The sequence below is a fragment of the Ochotona princeps genome, chromosome 7 (assembly GCF_030435755.1).
Source record: "Ochotona princeps isolate mOchPri1 chromosome 7, mOchPri1.hap1, whole genome shotgun sequence".
Taxonomy (NCBI): domain Eukaryota; kingdom Metazoa; phylum Chordata; class Mammalia; order Lagomorpha; family Ochotonidae; genus Ochotona; species Ochotona princeps.
The window spans coordinates 14,403,625-14,422,618 of record NC_080838.1 but is presented as its reverse complement, the minus strand read 5'-3'; the positions used below and the strand labels follow the sequence as shown (position 1 = coordinate 14,422,618).

Here is an 18,994-nt window from a genome sequence, read left to right as displayed (position 1 = left end):
ACGGGAAGAATTTAAATGGTTTGAAGCCACTGACTGATTTAAGTTTTTCTATGTTTGATAAGTTTGTGTTGTTGCTTTTTTTTTTAAGGAATTTATTAATACATTGGCTTCTCAGGATTACAGAAAATGCATGGTAATTACAACAGAGTTCACATCAATTCTCATGTTAAAATGATATTAATGTAAAAAGAACAGATTCAGTGTTTATACATATACTTCTAAGAATATTTTTACACTTCTTTCTCTCCCACCTACTCTGTCCATTTCTTTATTTTTTAGTTTTTGAGATAACATTTTAAATTTAAGTTATAGCCAAAGGCTTAATGCACACTAATTAATTCAACAGGGAAAAAGTATAAATGTATAAAGACCCCTAGTTCATAGGGAATATAGACAAGGGCTATAAACAGTAATCAAATAAAAAGATGGCCTTTTCGTGAAAATATTGGTCTTTGTTTTACAGCTACAAGATCTTTATACTTCTCCTTCTTTCTGAGCCCATATCCTACCTTTTATTTACTCTACATTTAATTATGTATCATTAATACTACCACTTTAAGCCAGCCACATCTAGTTTTGAAATGATTTTATTTTATTTCAGTTATTCGACTATTGTTATTTCAGTTGAGAAATAATAAAATGTTTCAGAAACCTGTCCAGCTACGTATTAGGGCATGACAGGAAGGTATTGCTCTCCTGTCTAGTTCTTAATGGTATCAATTACATAATTCAGGAAGGTATTGCTCTCCTGTCTAGTTCTTAATGGTATCAATTACATAATTCAGGGGACACTAGTAAACAAATGCATAATTTCAATGGTTAATTTTTACCAAAAAATATGATTAACCTCAGAGAACCACAGAGGCTGCTTTAATGCTTCATTTCCACCAGAAGAGAATTGACAAGCTTTGTAGTAAGTGCACCTTCCTAACAAGTGATTACATTACACATGATCACTTAGGATGAGTGATTTCTGTGCCTCATTGTCCTGATTTAGTTTGATCATTAGGCTGAAAACCTTTTAAATCTATACACTGAACAAAACTCAAATTTGGGTTAATGTAACAAATGTACCGGTAAACTCTTCCAAAGAGAAAAAAATCAATTATGCTTGTCATTAATCATAATCATGTAACATTTGAGAAATGGCTTACTTTCAAATTTGCTAGGAAGAAGATGATCTAATATAACTTAGTTGTCTGTTCTGATGTTACTTGGTCATCACACTGAGGATATTCCTTAATCTCTTTGTTAATTATGTCACATGGCTATATTCCAAGCCTATCTTTTTGCTTACAGGTGTTTTTTTGAGGAAAAAAAAAAGATTGAAGATAGGTCCTTTTAAATGCTTAACTTTAAAATATTTGAAATATTTAGTTTATTGAACTATATATTAAACCACTACTAGATATTAAACCATTGAACAGTCAAGTTCTAAAATTGAGGATTATGATCTGGCATACTGAAGACTAAAAACAAATTTGTAGTCATTGCCTGAAAATGGGTTGCCCTGTGCTCACTTAAGAATAACTTTAAAAGTGTCTTGTGCTATAATTCAGTCACCCATACTGCAAGCGACAGAGAACTCAGGTCTAGGGGGTGCCAGGCATGAGCAACAGTTTGGAAGTAACAGTGCCATCGTGCATTCTATGCTTAGAATATTTTAGTGTAAACCATGACTGCTGTATAATGTATGTTATGGATCAAGTTGCTTTTCATACAATTTTTGTCAGTAGAATATATGCCTTTCTACTTATTTTAAATATGCTATGGCAAATAGCAGTAGCAGAAAAAGAAAAATCAAAGCTATTTATCAAATAAGGTTTCTATCTTTGATCAAATAATACCTTAGTAAATATTACAACATTTTCAAAAAATAACCCTCCAGGATTTAGCCAGCTTGGAAATGCATCTATATAACTCTTATTTCAGTGTCAGTGATAGTGACCATTTAAGATGTAAGCAGCTCTGTAACCTGATTGCAAAGACCAAAGTTATACTAGAAATGATTTTGGAAGATTTAGAACAAAAGATCAATAGTCATTTTTAAAGTTCTTTTCTCTGTGTCCTTCCTTCCCTTTTACAGAGAGGACATAAAATAATTTTGGATTTCTGACTATTTTAGGAAAAGAATATATTATAGATGTGTCTTTATGGAGCAAAATTATAATTTGTATTTGCTTAAAATTTAGATATGATAGCTATAGAGTGAACTCACAAACTGGTAATTTAATGGTCACATTCATAGCTTTGATGGAGGTTAGACTAAAAGAAGGTTGTATAAAAATCAAAATGTGATTTAAGAACTCAAGCACATAAGTAAAGATAGACTGTAGAATGGAAAAAAGCACCAATATTGCCTTTTTACCATAAGTAATATGAATTTATAATATCAGATTAGAATTAATGATTATTTAGGAAAATAATAGCACTGTGCTAATGGCATGAACTATTTCTGAAAAGTTTATTTCAGATTGGTGATTAACCCCTTAAATATTTAATTAACCCTGTATCAGTTAACTTTTTAGTCTATAATTTTGTTGTGAAAGAGGATTGTCATACTGATGATCAATATCAGCAGTTTTCTGTGTGTTCATAGATAGTGACTATTTTCTGTTTCCATTTTATTTTCAGCTCTCATTCCTTAAAAGTAAAAAAAATTTCTGATTTCTTTTATTTAGAACCATATTTTTTTTTTCAAGAGTGGGAGATGGGATTTGCTCTAAGACCTCTTCCGTGTGCTTATCTAAAAGAAAAATAACTATGTTACTTCAGTTTGTTTTAGTTATAGTTTTGTTATTTTATATTTCAGTCATATTCATAAGCTGTTTCATTTATTTTTTAATAATTCATCTTATTTTTGATGATGTTAACATAGTGAAGAAGAATTCATTCCCATGTGGACCATTGATTTAGGATATAGAGGGTAGAGGAATGGGGGAGAGTGGATGAGATAACTGCTTCCGATCTCCTTTTTTTTTTTTCCTGTATCTGGGAAAATTGGGGAGAGAATAGAGGGCCACTTCCATCAGCCCAACCACGTCAGTACCCAGGAAGTGGGGACAGCCATCCGATGTCATCCCAGGGTCCCTGATGTGGAGTATGTTCTGAGGATATTGCTTCAGTGGTTTGAATAGTTCTGAGATTCTGTTGATTTCATTGCTCCATGGTTGGAGAAATCCTTCCCAGATCAATGCACCCAGGTACTCGTCAAAGCTTTACTGGGAACACTGTCCAATTGTTCTGCCCTCCATGATACTAGACATCCTCTGCAGGCCACAGTGGCTGGTTGTCATGTCCCCCATGAGTATCTGGGCCTGCTGTCTGCTGCAGATTTCAACAACTGATAACACCCAGTTCTGACACATGCACTCCTCGATCCTGTGATTTTCACCATGGTTGGGGTTCTGACCCCAGTGATCCAGTTGGGGGTTCCCAAAAGAAACCTCGCCAGAGGTAACCCCAAACTGACTTGTGTGTGCCAACCGCTGCAGGTTTCGGCCCAGTCTGTAACCCACATCAGCCTACACAAACAGTGGTGGCTATAGTCACTCGGTCAGTTCTATTCCCAGTCCCATCTCTTATGCAAACCAGTGAATGCTGCAGCACAGCGTAACTGGTACCCACCACACACGCTCAGCCCTCATACATACCAGTGGAAACTGCAACCTGCTTAGAGCAATCCCCAATAATTCCACCAGGCCCGCCCCAAGCCCCAGTTCATACGTGCAGCAGACTGGTCTGTCTGTGAAACGAAATAGCTTTGAACCTGTCAGGTGTTGAGTTTCAAACACAAGTAAATCTAATTGTACAGTGTTAATTCTTCTAAGTGAAAAGTTTGAATTTACACTAGGTGGAGCTCTTTAGCTAATTCTATCATTGTGCTGTTTTGTGTTGTTTAATCTTCATGTTCAGAGATATAATCAATAGTCTGACCCTAGTGTCTTTCAGCTTGAGCCATTTCTTATTTTCAACTTAACATTTTATTTACTACTTTTTCATATAGCATTTTTTGTTTACATTTTGGTAAAAGTCTTAATGTTCCACAAAATAAACACTGGGACAAGTAAAATGTTAAAAGAGCATAGTTGAACAGGGGAAAAGTTGCTGAGGAATAATCAGTGAAAGTATGTTCCACTTCTCACAGTGACAGCAGTGACTACAATGCCTGTGTTGTCCCTTCGTTTGTGCTTTTAGATGCAGCACCAGGTTCAGGAAAGGACTGTTAAGTGGAATTATAATCAAATGTGACTTTGAAAATTACATTTACCCTGATATCCTAAGAGATGCTTGTCTTTTCTTTTTTTCTTCAGGTTGTTCCTCATGTGGTTAATTTAGTTCACTCTTTCAAAAGTAATGGCCTGCCTTCTAGTACAGCCTTCTTATTACAGTTAACTGAATTAATACATTGTATGATGTATCATTATTCTGGATTTCCAGATCTCTATGAACCTATTCTGGAGGCCATAAAGGTATGATGGTGTTTGTACTAATATTTACAGAATTGCAGAGTATGATGTAATGGATAAATGTGGTGAGACATTCCTGTAATTATCTAGGCAATTTGCTATTTTATGGTGCTGTGCTTTTTGTTTGAAAATGTAGTTAGAATCAGATTTTATTTATAACAGTTTTTGGAGAATTTTTAAAGGAAAAATTACATTAATATATATTCATAATGTATTATATAATAGTTTTATGATGCTTGTTTTATATAATATGTGTAATGTATGTAATGCATATGAGGATATATATTTTACATGAATATAATGTGTAGATACATTATTCATATAATGTATTTTATATATACATTGTGTATGCTTATATATGTTTATGTACACAATGTTTATTATATAAACAATATATCTACACGTAATATATTCACGTAATATACAGATATGTATATATTTATATATACAAAATACATATATAAATATATAAACAATGTATCTATGCATAATATACTCACATAGTATGTATGTGTACATACATTTTATATTATATATATATATCGTATATATATATGGCCTATATCCAAAATCAGAAATTTTTTGGTTGTTTTTCTTGTGTATGTGTGTGTATTTTTTAAGCTTTATTATTATTGGAAAGACAGATATACAGAGAGAAAGAAAGGCAGAAATATTTTCCGTCTGCTGCTTCATTCCCCAAGTGGCCACACAGCCAGAGCTGAGCTGATCTGGAGCCAGGAGCTTCTTCCAGGTCTCCCACGTGGGTACAGGGTCCCAAAGCTTTGGGCAGTCCTCCACTGCTTTCCCAGGCCACAAGCAGGGAGCTGGAAGGGAAGTGGAGCTGCCAGGACTTGAACCAGTGCCCATGTGGGATCCCAGGTGTGCAGGATAAGGACTTTGGCCACTAGGCTACCACACCACACCTATCAGAAGTGTTTAAATGCACAAAATACAACTTTGATTCCAGCAAGTATAATTTAAGAAGTTAACTTTAATTCCTTCCCCTTTTTAATTCTGTTTTGCCATTGGACCATTCATGAATGTCCACATTTCATAGAACCTTTAGTTAAATAATCTGGAGTTACCCTTTTTTTTCAACTTTATATAGACAGTGGATCCAAAAAAGCATTGATTCCAATTTTTTAATAAATGGTTCTCTATAGTTTCTCTCAATAAACTCACCACATGATCAGGATATAGCAGAAGAACTAGAGAATTTAACCAAGACAGGCTTAATCATAAGTTATTAAAAATTAGTTATATTAGTAATGCTAAACACACACATACACACATGTAATTTTTGCTTATTTATGTAGAACTCAGAGAGCTCCTTCTGCCAGTTCAATCCTCAATGGCCAGGGTTAGGCAAGGTGGAAGCCAGGAGCCAGGAGCTCAATCCAGGTTTTTCAGTTGGGCAGTGGAGACGCAAATGCTTAAGCCATGACCTGCTGCTTCCCAAAGTCCGCATTCACAGGAAGATGGATGCAGAACCAGCATTCAAACCCAGGCACCCGTACTTGGGGTGTAGGCATGCCAGACAGAACTACAACAAGCCTCCCACCAATACTGTGAAGTAGGTTTGAGATCTGAAATATGATCTGGATGCCTCATTTCACTTATCTCTGCATCTGAACTGGATTTCAAATTTTAGTGCTTACTGTATAGTTGGATGATGCAAGCTGATTTTGGTTAAGCCTCAAATGCAAGACTGTTACATGTTCAGTCTGTAATAGCAGTATGTTGCTTTGGCACTTCAGAGTAAACTATGTACAGGAGCATTCTATCATGAACTTTGATAATAGTATTAATCCCTTTGTGTGTTGTCCCTGTGTCCATAGATGTAAGCTATTACATTTGTTCCCTAATTGTCTTTCTTCAGTTCTTCAGTAATTTTCAAGTTGAAAATTCTAGCCTTAGGCTTAGAAGAAGCAAAAGGATCATTCTTAGCTCAAAGAAAGCGCTTCCTACTGTCAGCCAACAACAACCAGATTAAAATTCCTTCATAAAATGTTTGTTTTCTAAGGTCCAAGCACCAGAAAGTATTAGCAATCTGGAAAAGCCTTAATTATTTTTTTAGTTTTTCCTTATTTTGAAGTGCTCTATTTATGCTTGAAATCATTTGCATGTAAAACTGTACCTCATTCTTCACAAAGTTGATCAGTAGAATGTTTAGTGCTGTAATAATTTTCTTTGTGATTAAACATGAAATTGTTTTATTTTTTAGAAGCATAAGTCATTATATTTAGGTGCTTTTATTTGTAACCCCTTAATTACTTTGAGCTTTTATTTCTAAACATTAATTTGTACTTGGTGAAGATAGTACATTATTTTTATTCCAAAATTTGAAATTGATTTTTTTGCTAATTCAGTTTTGTATTAATTTAAGATTTAATTGCACTACAGTGTATCCTCAGATCTTGAAAGTTTTGCTTTGTAGACATTTTTTCTGGTAGATAGACAAATACTTCTGGAAGATAAACAAATACTTCAAATGTGATTTGAATCCCTGAGTCTTGAGTATTTGAATTTGATAAAGCTGTTCTTTTGGGAACTAATAATTTTTACCATGTGCAATTTACTTTGTTTTTTTTATTTTGTCATTATTATCAAAGATAAGTCTGAGGAAAGAAGGAAATCTCAGGAGAAACATGTTTATGTTGTTAATTTAATAACAAAATAGGTTTTACTTAAGAACTGTTTTTCTTCTTTATGATACAGGAATTTCCTAAGCCCAGTGAAGAAAAGATTAAGTTGATTCTCAATCAAAGTGCTTGGACTTCTCAATCCAATTCTCTGGCATCTTGCTTGTCTAGACTTTCTGGAAAATCTGAAACTGGAAAGACTGGTCTTATTAACTTAGGAAACACTTGCTATATGAATAGTGTTATACAAGCATTGTTTATGGCCACAGAGTAAGTTTGCATTTCAGCCTTCATTTTAATCAGCATTGATGAACTATAAAATGTTGGCATTGTTTACACTTTTTAAATTTATTTTTTGATTGTTTTTTTATTTGGCAAGGCAGATACACAGAGACAAGGAGATAGAAAGGTCTTCCAATAACTGGTTCACTCCCCAAGTGGCTGCAATGTCCAGAGCTGAGCTAATCCTAAGCCAGGAGCCAGGAACTTCCTCTGGGTGTTACATGCAGGTACAGGGTCCCAATGCATTGGGCCGTCCTCCACTGCTTTCCCAGGCCACAAGCAGGGAGCTGGATGGGAAGTGGAGCTGCCGGGATTAGAACCGGCGCCCATATGGGATCCAGGGGCTTTCAAGGCGAGGACTTTAGCCACTTCTCAAACAGCCAACATTGCAAGCAGCCTTCATCATGTGCAAGGCACAGTCTGAGTGCTGTGCTTCTATTACCCCTTCAGGAACTCCAGCAACAGCTTCAGAACTAGGTACCACTATGATCTCCACCTAATCTGCAAAGATGTGCAAAAATCATGCTCTGAGAAATTTTAAGTATATTTTAAATGCAGAGTGACAGACACAGAGATCTTCCATGAAATGGTTCATTCCCACAAAAGACTACAACAGCCTGGGTGGGCCAAGCTGAAGGCAGGAACCAGGAACTCCAACTGGGTCTTCAATGTCGGTGGCAGGAACTTAAGTTCTTGAGCCATCCTTTCCGGCAGGTACACTAACAAAGAGCTGTGCTGGAAGCAGAATAGCTAGGATTCAAAGCAACTTTCCTAGTAAGAATTTGGGTATCCCAAGTAGCAGTATAACTTGTGAGTTCCTTTGTACTAGTGTAACAAGGGGATTGATCAGTTTTCAAAGAAATGCAAGTCCTGTGGAGTCCTTTTCTGTTATTCCATAGAACAGAGTATTTTTTTTAAACCTGTATATATTTTGAGAGTACCATAGTGTAGTTTTATCTGCTTAAAGATATTTTTGCTCTTTAGAAGATCTAGCTTTGTTTTTTGTTTTTGCTTTGTTTTTGTTACTCTTTTCTGTTTAAAGAAGTTTAAGTTCAACTTCAAAAGCAAAATGATAGTTATTGAACAAATATAGAAAGCAGTCATTCTTTTGCCCCTTTACAGACTTACATGCATTCCATTTTCTCCCAGCAAGTAGGAACCCGGAGGTGTTATAGGATGCCGTACGTGAAACTACTAAGCTTTTCCAGAAAGAAAAAAAAAGTGGCTGAATTTTTTCTTTAATGCTATTAAAGTATCTATGAAATTTGCCCAAAGATGTTTATAAATTGAATTTCAAGCTTTATAGATTGTTTTGCCTACCTAGAGGAAACAAACCATTAGATGTAGTTAGTTCTAGTGTGTTTTTTGTTCCAGATTATACCAACAGCACTAAGGTGTTTTACATTTGGTTTAGTGTTTTGTTTTTAAATTTGCTTATTTTTTGTTTGTTTGTTTGTTTGTTTTGTTTTTAACAAAAACATACCATTAGGCCTAGTGTTGTGTTTCTAAATTTAAGACTGAAAGAATCTACATCTCACCACTAGAGGTCTTTTGTCGGGACAACACACAGTGCGTCATTCTTCACTTATTCAAAGTTGGCCTGCCTCTTTTAGTCTGCCTAGTTCTCCCAGTATTTTCCCAATGCTCAAGCAACTCCTAAGCTCCCCTAGGGGCATCTTAAAAAAGGGGAAGCAGGGAAGAGGGAACTTGCAGTCAAGCCAGGAGCTAAATGTATCAGGCCAAGATTGCCCATCCTGTTACCCCTAGAGAAGCTAAGCTGTGGAGTTAACACTTGGGAGACTGGGCCCTGCAGTCTTTTATTTCAAACATCTCCTTTTACAAATAAGAGAAAAGCTGACATCCAAAGCAGTTTTAACTGGCAAGAACAATTTGAAGAGCATGTCTTATATGGTAATCAGTAACTATCTCAGAGTAGAATGATGGTGTATTTTATTTCTTGGGTAATAAATGAATTCTTTTTCATGGCTTAAAAGAAAATTTAATCTAAATAACCAAAAAATAAGACACTTCCATTCCCAAAGAGAATTTGTTAGCAAATTTGTTTGTGTTGTTCCAATCTTTTCTTGTGTGTGTGAAAGTTATTTGTTCCTATCTAATAAAAAAATAAATGCATCATTTTAAAAATGTATTTGCAGGGAATCCTATTTGTATATTCTTTTGCAACCACTTCTTTTTATCATTTAATAATTTATGTTGAAAATATTCCAATGTCAGGAGAGTCTACATCTAATTCTGAGATTATGGATTTACGTGCTTTATGTAACCATATTCCTGTTGAATGCTAGATAGTATGGGCTCATAATTGACATAGCTCTCTGTGTGTATATTGATGAGAGAGGATTTTCTTTGAATAGAGTATGCCAGCTCACTTTCCAGAGAAATTGTAATATGCCCCCCATAGTTATATCAAGAGTAGTGTTTGATAGAATCAATCTTCTGTTGTTTTCTGTCTGATGTGAAATTTTCTTTTAATTGTATACTGCTATCCATCATAGATTTTTCTCTTTTCATTTATATTTCTGTTATAAATATACTGTTCTTTTCTGTGTTCATCTGTTTATCCTTTCCTTTTTCATTATTTCACTTGTATTATGTATGATAATCCTGTTAAATTCTTCTCCTACAGTCACATGAATCAAAATTGTGTAGCATTGTATTTATAAATTTTTTTATGTAGACAATCCTGTCATTGTTCAGAAATAGTATTTGGATTTTAGAAAGCCTTTTCCCTGTAAATTTCCGCTTATTTTTCTTTGAATAACTTCAGTATTTCATTTTACATTTTGTTCATTGTTCCTGTGTGACATTTGTGAAGATATAAAAACATCTAACATCATTTTTAAAATGGATACCTAATTATGCTCTTTTTTCATGCTATGATAGAAACGTGCTCTTTAAATCACTAAAACTTTCTACTTTAGCAGCATATTTAAATTTGAAAGAATCTAGAAGTTGTCTACTTATAAATTAGTAATCTGTTTCTATTGTTAATCAAGAAAATAAGATGAGAATGCATAGGCCATTGCCAGGTTTGTAATGTGTATTTATCATCAATCTCTACTTCCTTCCATACCATAGGATTGATAAGTACTTTGTTAGAGTAAGGATCTTCACATAAATGAAGTTTTACTTTTAAAATAATAGGTTCACGAACCAAACTTCCTGTATCTTTTTGAATGCGTGTCTTTATATACATGTTGTTCTCTTTCAGTTTCAGGAGACAAGTGTTATCTTTAAATCTAAATGGGTGTAATTCACTAATGAAAAAATTACAGCATCTTTTTGCGTTTTTGGCTCATACACAGGTAAGTGTGTGTGTGTGTGTGTGTGTGTGTGTGTGTGTGATCATTGATAGTAGTCTATAAACTTCACATTGTCCCCAACCCTTTTAACTAGTGTAAGTCATGTATCTCATATCAAGAAAACTTAAGTAAAGTGTTGTCACGGTTGAGAATCTCTGGTATTAGAACTATGAGGATAATTTTAAGTGAGAGAAGTCCCTATATAATTAAAAAACCTTTTTTTCTTAATAATTAGTATGGTAACATTTATTGACAATTGAAGTTTTTCTAGTTCTTGTGCTAGATCTGGAATCTCATAATCCTCAAGACATTTTATCAAATAGTATGGTCTGTCCATTTTATTGAAGAGTTGGCCTGAGTAACTTGCTCAGGATCAAGATATGATTAACTCCAGCCCATGTTCAACCAGCACTCTAACCTTCCTTCCCTCTAAAGGGGTACAGAAAACTTGGGTTAAAAGGTTTTGTTCGTGTGTGTGTGTGTGTGTGTGTGTGTGTGTGTATGTGTGTTTGTTTTGGTTTTGGGGGTTATTGTTTGGTTTTTGTTTTGGTTTTGGGGGTTATTGTTTGGTTGTTTTTTTTTTTTTTTTTTAACTGAGGATTCAGTTTTATGCTACAGGTACTCAAAATATTGGAAAAATTCCAAAGTTTCAGGTTATAATTTTCATTTATTGTGACATAATCTAGTAGTTGCTCCTGAATGTATGATCAACCAATAGACTAAACTTCCTCTCCACTTAAAAACATAAATCAATAAGTTACCTAATGATACTCAAATTCTGCACATTTATTGCATACACTCAGTCAAGGAAATTTTCACCTGAAGGAGGTTTACATGACTGTATTTGTCACACTTAGTGTGTTTAAAAAATTATGAACTCGTATGACATTCATGGAGAAATAATACAAGGAGCTGTAGCATTAAGTTAGACCTGGATTCTAATATAATGCCTTGATAAACCTAATAGGTTAAGATTTCAGTTGCTTGGTTCATGCGGTAAGAATTACTTCTGTATTTTTTTTATGGCTGACAAAAGAGGGAAGCATATGCACCTCGCATATTCTTTGAGGCTTCCAGACCTCCGTGGTTTACTCCCAGGTCACAGCAAGACTGTTCTGAATACCTCAGGTTTCTGCTAGACAGGTAAAAACTTAATGTCTTCTAATAAGTTTATTTCTGCTAAATCTTATTCTTACGTTTAAAAGACGTATTTCAAGTGTTGATTTTTAAAATGCCCTTAAGTCTATTGTAAATTTTCCTTTTGTTTTTTGTTTTGTTTCTTTTTTTAATTTTGTTTAGGCCAGCACTTCTCAAAGGACCCTTAAAGGTTTTCAAAACACTTTCAGGAGTCTGTGAGGTCTTCTGTCTTCCAGCCGCAAATGTGTGGGAAGCCAGATTTCTTCACATACTTCATCCAGAAAATCATAGCAATGGATGAAATCCAGAGCAGATATAAGGATCCAGCTGTCTTCTGTTAAGCCAGATATTTAAAATATTTGCACAGTGAAAGAGTGCCATTCTTCTTGCCAATTCTTTATTTTAGAAAGTATAACTTTCATTTAAGCTGTTATTTATGTTAGCCTGTGCTAGGTTTATTATTATTTAAATGCAATAGTTTTTCACTTTTATTCTGTTGTGAGTACACTATAAGTCAAAGAGATGTAACCCATATAAATGAAAGTTTTTGGGTTCCTTAGTTGTTTTTATAAAGGAATCTTAGAACCAAAGAACTAAGAGCTGCTTCTTTGGATCAATTCATAACTGTGTTAGATTGGCATATTTTACTGTCTCCTTACCTTAATCAATAAAACTTATTATCTTTTTGTGTCGTCCCATTTTTGCTCTTCTAGAATATGAATGATAAAGTAAATTGGGCCCAACATGTGCCACCTTTCTTCCTTCCAGTTAAGGATGACGTCAAACATTTTATTGACTTTCCTTGAGATGTAAGATAGACAGAAATATGTGAGATAATTAAGGAAATAGGTTTAATGAACCATAGCAAATATTATTAAATGGCACTGTAAGATAATAGAATGAGATTACAGAATAGTCTTAGCCCCCTAACTTGTTCTCTATTCTCAAACTGTTATTCTTGACTAACAGAGAAGCTTGATTTTTTAATTAAGCATATTTGATAAAAAAAATTGTTTTTATAAGCTATCTATTTTTAAAATAGAAATGAAATTTAAGCCTAAATGAAATAGCTATATAATGATATACTCTCCTGCAGGCTCCATGAAGAGGAAAAGATACTGAAAGTTCAGTCTTTGCACAAGTCTTCTGAAAGCCCCGGGTGCAGTGAAATATCTCTGCAGGAAGTAGTCAGTAAAGCAGCTGCACTAACAGAAACCCCCTGCACAAGTGATAGTGATAAGACTTTAATAGAAAAAATGTTTGGAGGAAAGCTACAAACTCACATTCGTTGTTTGAACTGCAGGAGTACTTCACAAAAAGTGGAAGCCTTTACAGATCTTTCCCTTGCCTTTTGTCCTTCCTCTGCTGTGGAGAACTTGTCTTTCCAAGACCCAGCATCATCACCCAACATGCATGATGATGGCCTGCTCCAAACCATTGTTTCTGGTCCTTCAAAGGAATCAGTGGTGTATAATCCAGCAACAGCTGCCTTTGTCCATGATACAGTTGTGGATGAAAGAACAATACACAGTCTTCCTGATGAGTTTCACTGTGCTGACAGCACTTCTGTACCTAATGAATCTAACAGGATTCTTGCTAATAAAGATGTACCTCAAAAATCAGGAGGTGAAATTACACCTTCAGTGACTGACTTACTAAATTATTTTTTGGCTCCAGAGATTCTTACTGATGACAACCAATATTATTGTGAAAACTGTGCCTCTCTGCAGAATGCTGAGAAAACTATGCAAATCACGGAGGAACCTGAATACCTTATTCTTACTCTCCTGAGATTTTCATATGATCAGAAGTATCACGTGAGAAGAAAAATTTTAGACAATGTGTCACTGCCACTGGTTTTGGAGTTGCCAGTTAAAAGAACTACTTCTTTCTCTTCATTGTCAGAAAGTTGGTCTGTAGATGGTGACTTCACTGATATTGGTGAGAACCTAGCTAAGAAATTAAAGCCTTCTGGAACTGAAGAGACTTGCTGCCCCAAATTGGTGCCCTATCTGTTAAGCTCTGTTGTTGTTCACTCTGGTGTGTCCTCTGAAAGTGGGCATTACTATTCTTATGCCAGAAACATCACAAGTACAGAGCCCTCCTACCAGATGTGCCACCAGTCTGAAACTCTGGCTTTAGCCTCCTCCCAGAATCATTTACTAGGGAGAGAGAGTCCCAGTGCAATCTTTGAACAGGATTTAGAAAGTAAAGAAATGTCAAAGGAATGGTTTTTATTTAATGACAGCAGAGTGACATTTACTTCATTTCAGTCGGTCCAAAAAATCACAAGTAGGTTTCCAAAGGACACAGCATATGTACTTTTGTATAAAAAACAGAATAGCACTAATAGTTTAAGTGGTAGTAATCCAGCCAGTGGACTCGGGGTAAATGGAGACCCACCTCTACAGAAGGAACTTATGGATGCTATAACAAAAGACAATAAACTATATTTGCAGGTAAGTTGTACATGCTAGCTTTATTATTTGTGGAAAATATTAAATAGTTGAAAAGTGGTTCAATTAGTACCCTAATTTTAAAATCTAACAACTTTTTACAGGAATTCTGTAAATTTTTTTAAAGATTTCTTCTACTTATTTGAAATGCAGAGTTGCAGAACAAGAGAAGGAGCAACAGAAAGAGATCTTCCATCTGCTGGTTCACTCCCCACCAGGACAAGGCCAGGCCAAAGCTGGGAGCCAGAAATGTCTTCCCTATCTCCTATGTGGGTGCAGAGGCCCACCCTTTGGGGCTTTCCCTGCTTTTCCCAGCCTGCTAACAAGGAGCTGGACCAGAAGGGGGACTGCCAGGACGTGAACCAGTGGCCATAGGGGATGCTAATGTCACATGCAGTTGCTTAAGCTGAGCCACAAAGCTGATCCAAAAATCCCAAACTTGAGTAAGGGTTTATATGAAATGGACTCTACCTACTTAAATTGTTTTATTTTGTAACACTGTGAATTAAGTATGAAAACTTGAGATACTCTGTTTTTTTATTATAAAAGATGTGTTCACTACGAAATCATACAGAATGCTTAATAAAAATGAAATACCTACCCCCATTGTCCTCAATCCCACCCACCCTAAAAAAAAATAGCTGTTAAATTTGGAATTTATTCCTGTAAAACCTTTGCGTAAATATTTTAAAAACTGTTTATGGATGGAGACTATAAAGAACACTAAGAAACAAAACAAAGAAAATATTTTTTTGTTCTTTATGGAGCTTAATAGTATAAATCAAGGAGATGATAAAGGGATTGGTAAATAAAAGCCACTGAAGAAAAGTTCTGTATGAGATGAATTTATTCCTAATTATGCTTTCTTCAAGGAATTATTGCTGAAAATATTTTTCTTTGAATCCTGCCAACTTGGTACCAGTATGAAGTTGTTAATGGAATAATGCAAATGATTTCAAGTTTTTAAATAAAAAATTTGAAAAGTCATAAAATTCCTAAAAGATAAATATAAAGTAAGAAAAATGTTGAAATCCCCTTTTTGAGTCCCAGCTGGTATACTTCCATCCCAGCTTCCTGCTAATAATTCAGCAGGATGGAGGATCTCTTTCTCTCTAACTCTGACTTTGAAATCAATACACCTTTGAAACAAAATTCAATAAAAAACATTCAGTGTACTAATGTAGTCCTGATTTTTTTGATGGAAAATTTTGCAGAAGTGTTCAGATTTGCTGTTATCAATACTCAGAATATATGATAATTTTAAGATTTTTTATTTGAAAGGCAGAGTTACAGAAAGAGGAAAAGAGAGAGAGAGTGTCCATCTGCTGGTTCACTCTAAATGACCACAACAACCTAACCTTCAACTGGAACTCCATGGGTGCAAGGGCCAACATAGGGCCAGAAGTGGCTCAGGTAGAACTCCAACTGGTGCGTGTATAGAATGTCTGCATATCTGCCAGCAGCTTAACATTGCTACACCACAGCTGCAGCACCACATGATAGATTTTTAAAGGAATACATCAGTACTTTATGTGACACAAGGAGTCAGTATTTGGCACTGGAGTATGTATGTCAACTGAAACATTTTGTGGGGTAGACATTACACAGCAGAGACAAAAATTACAAATGCTGTAAATGACATAGTAGAAGAAAAACATTTTTAATAAATATTCCACAAAATAGGATTTAAAAGTCTCTATCAGGGACTGGTTAAATTGGCCATGCTGTTACCAGAAATTCTTATCAAAGTTTTCTTTAAACCACAAAACAGATATTTATCATTCTGAGTTTTGAGAGTTACACAGTACTGGCTGGATATACTACTGAGAAATAAGTTGTAATATGAGGGATAAATACCAACCTGGTTTGTTTTCCTGTATAATGAAAAATTGAGCCTCATGTTAAGGGGGGGAGAGTAGTTACTTTGAACATTTAGCTAGCAAAGAGTATTACCATATGAAATGTAGCAAAGTTACAGAACTGAATTGGAAAATTGCAAATAAAGTTTTTTATTTATTTTTTGAGAGGCAAAAACGGAGACAGAGCTACCAGCTCCCCAAATGCCTGCAGTGTCTGAGGCTGGGCCAATACCAAAACGAGTAGCCAGGAGCACAACCCAGGTCTCCCACATGGGTGGTAGGAGTCCAGTTACTTGAATCATCACTGAAGCTCTGCACTGGCAGGAAGCTGGAGTTAGGAGTTGGAGCCAGGAATCAAATCCATCTACTCCAGTGTGGTATGTAGGCATCTTAACCACTGAACTACATCCTGGCTCCCCAAGTTTTGTTATTAAGGCTTATTGTATTTTTTTTAAAGATTTATTTTTATTACAAAGTCAGATATACAGAGAGGAGAGACAGAGAGGAAGATCCTCCGTCCGATGTTTCACTCCCCAAGTGAGCCGCAACGGGCCAGTGCGCACCGATCTGAAGCCGGGAACCAGGAACCTCTTCCGGGTCTCCCACGCGGGTGCAGGGTCCCAAAGCATTGGGCCATCCTCGACTGCTTTCCCAGGCCACAAGCAGGGAGCTGGATGGGAAGTGGAGCTGCTGGGATTAGAACTGGCGCCCATATGGGATCCCGGGGCGTTCAAGGACTTTAGCCTCTAGGCCACGCTGCCGGGCCCAGCTTATTTATTTTGAAAATTCCTCTGGATGATTACACTAACAGGGGCTATTCAGTTAGCAGTGTCTTTTAGACTTTATTATCAGCAGCCACATACGTCTGAAAAATGGGAACGGAATGTTCTGTGTATTCTTTCAAGGAGTTTCAAGGAATTTTTATATCCAGTTTAACATCTTGCTGGATGAATATGCCATTTTTTATTGTTCTGGTTGAAGCTGAATACCTAATAGTATTCTAACCTCCGATTATTAACGTTGAATACCTAATATTTGCTTGCCATATTGATGAATATACCAGAATAATAAAGCTTATAAGTGATAAGGGAAATTTAAGTGCTACTATAAAGCAGTAAGCTTTACCTCTCAATGTTTTTTCTTTATACTTATCTTAGTATTTATTGAGAAATAAAAACAAGAAAAGGGTAGAAAGAAGTCAGACTTCTTCCCTTTAAACCTTTGCTGTAATCACTTTCAAAGTAGCTTCAGTGAATAAAGAGTTGATAGTCCATTTTGCTAATGTTTAAATTCAGCGATCTGTGTAGTGGAAATGAAATTATTAATGTACATATTTGTATTTTTGTATATTCATATATATATATGATAAAATATATGTGTGAATGCTACTGTAGCTGTTATATTTTCTGAGGAATTTTGTAACTGAGGGTCTTCAGGGTCCTGGACCACTTGAGACATGAGATAGTGAAGATAGCGAAACAAAGTAACTTAGAATCTGTCATTACAAAGAGTTTATGCCAGGATTTATTTCTCTTGCTTACTGTTGAGGTGCTCATACACTTCACTAGAATTTGGTAAGGTTTGATGTCAGTATTTTTAATGCTACTGAAATTTGAGGGATGCTTATTAAGGATTAAGTCAGATTTAAGTGGTGTGTGGGTAATATACCAATCCTCTGTGTTTATATTTTAATTTCATAAAATTGTTTTTCATTCTAGGAACAAGAGTTGAATGCTCGAGCACGGGCCCTACAAGCTGCATCTGCCTCCTGTTCTTTTCGGCCCAATGGATTTGATGACAATGACCCCCCAGGGAGCTGTGGACCCACTGGTGGAGGGGGTGGAGGAGGATTTAATACAGTGGGCAGACTCGTATTTTGATGCTGAGAGAGTCCAAAATGCATTGATCACAAAATATCCAATACTATGACTGTTAAAATGTCATACTGTAACAAATATCATATCTTTATTTTTTCTTTTCATTAGACCCTTATACTTTAAGAAAACACACTCAGTGCTTGTTTTTATTTTCTTAATACATTTATCAACAAAGTGCATCATGGGAAAAAAATCTACCTCTTAAAATTCCATTTGCTTCTATGGTTAGATATGCTTGACCAAAAATTGTTTGGAGTAAAATATGTACCTAGTCTAATTAAGCTGCATTAAATCTGCTAGAAGCATTTTAAATGGTCTACCCTCAGTTTTACTGAACAAAATATGTAATTGATCTAGCATTCTTTATTAAAAAAAAAAATGATAGTAGAGGTAAGGAAAAATTTGCTAAAAGAAATTTATTTCCAGTGTATTTATCCCATATTAAATTCAGATTTTTGAAAATACTGGAGATGACACAGTCTCTAATGAAGGCAATAATTTTAACATAAAATTTATCAAGCAGTAATACTTTCAGGTTTTTGTTTAGTACTATCTTAAGCATCACTGTATTTACATTGCAAGTACAAATGCTAAAAAGGATTATTTATACAAATATGTTGAATGAATTGATTTTAAGAAAGGTGCATGATTCTGTAGGAGCAATGTTTTTACGTAAAAATTGCTAACTATAGTATTTCTAATTGTTCAAAGATTTTAAAATTCTATTTCAGGGAGTATGTCTTGTGTGTGTTTTGAAGGAGGTGAGTTCTGTATGTGCCTTGTAGTACTGTAATTTAAAAATAGAAATATTTGGCTGCAGAAACTTTTTTTTTTAAATGAAATGTTAGGAATTAAAATTTTGTGCTAACATTAAAATTATAACTTTTGAAAGGTATTAGATTTTCCAAAAGTAAAATGATGGTTCTAAATAAGTGTGATAGTTTGTTTT

At 35.1% G+C, this 18,994-nt stretch overlaps 1 protein-coding gene across 4 annotated transcripts in view; it reads left to right on the top strand.

Annotated features, from left to right (window-relative positions):
* Positions 1-18,439, top strand: part of USP38 (ubiquitin specific peptidase 38) — a 32,076-nt gene extending 13,637 nt beyond the window's left edge. Inside the window, exons 5-11 of one of the 4 annotated variants that reach the window (XR_009245831.1) lie at positions 4,314-4,472; positions 7,188-7,381; positions 10,626-10,719; positions 11,753-11,859; positions 12,950-14,312; positions 16,337-16,545; positions 17,887-18,022. Coding sequence is in view for 3 of the 4 variants with exons in the window: in XM_004588139.3 (XP_004588196.2) it covers positions 4,314-4,472; positions 7,188-7,381; positions 10,626-10,719; positions 11,753-11,859; positions 12,950-14,312; positions 17,887-18,048 (2,079 nt within the window). In the remaining variant the exon portion in view is untranslated. Of the gene's footprint in view, positions 1-4,313; positions 4,473-7,187; positions 7,382-10,625; positions 10,720-11,752; positions 11,860-12,949; positions 14,313-14,413; positions 14,532-16,336; positions 16,546-17,886 lie in introns of those variants that run through there. The other 3 variants (XM_004588139.3, XM_058666819.1, XM_058666820.1) reach the window with 3 other exon arrangements.
* The last annotated feature ends 555 nt before the right edge of the window (positions 18,440-18,994 follow it).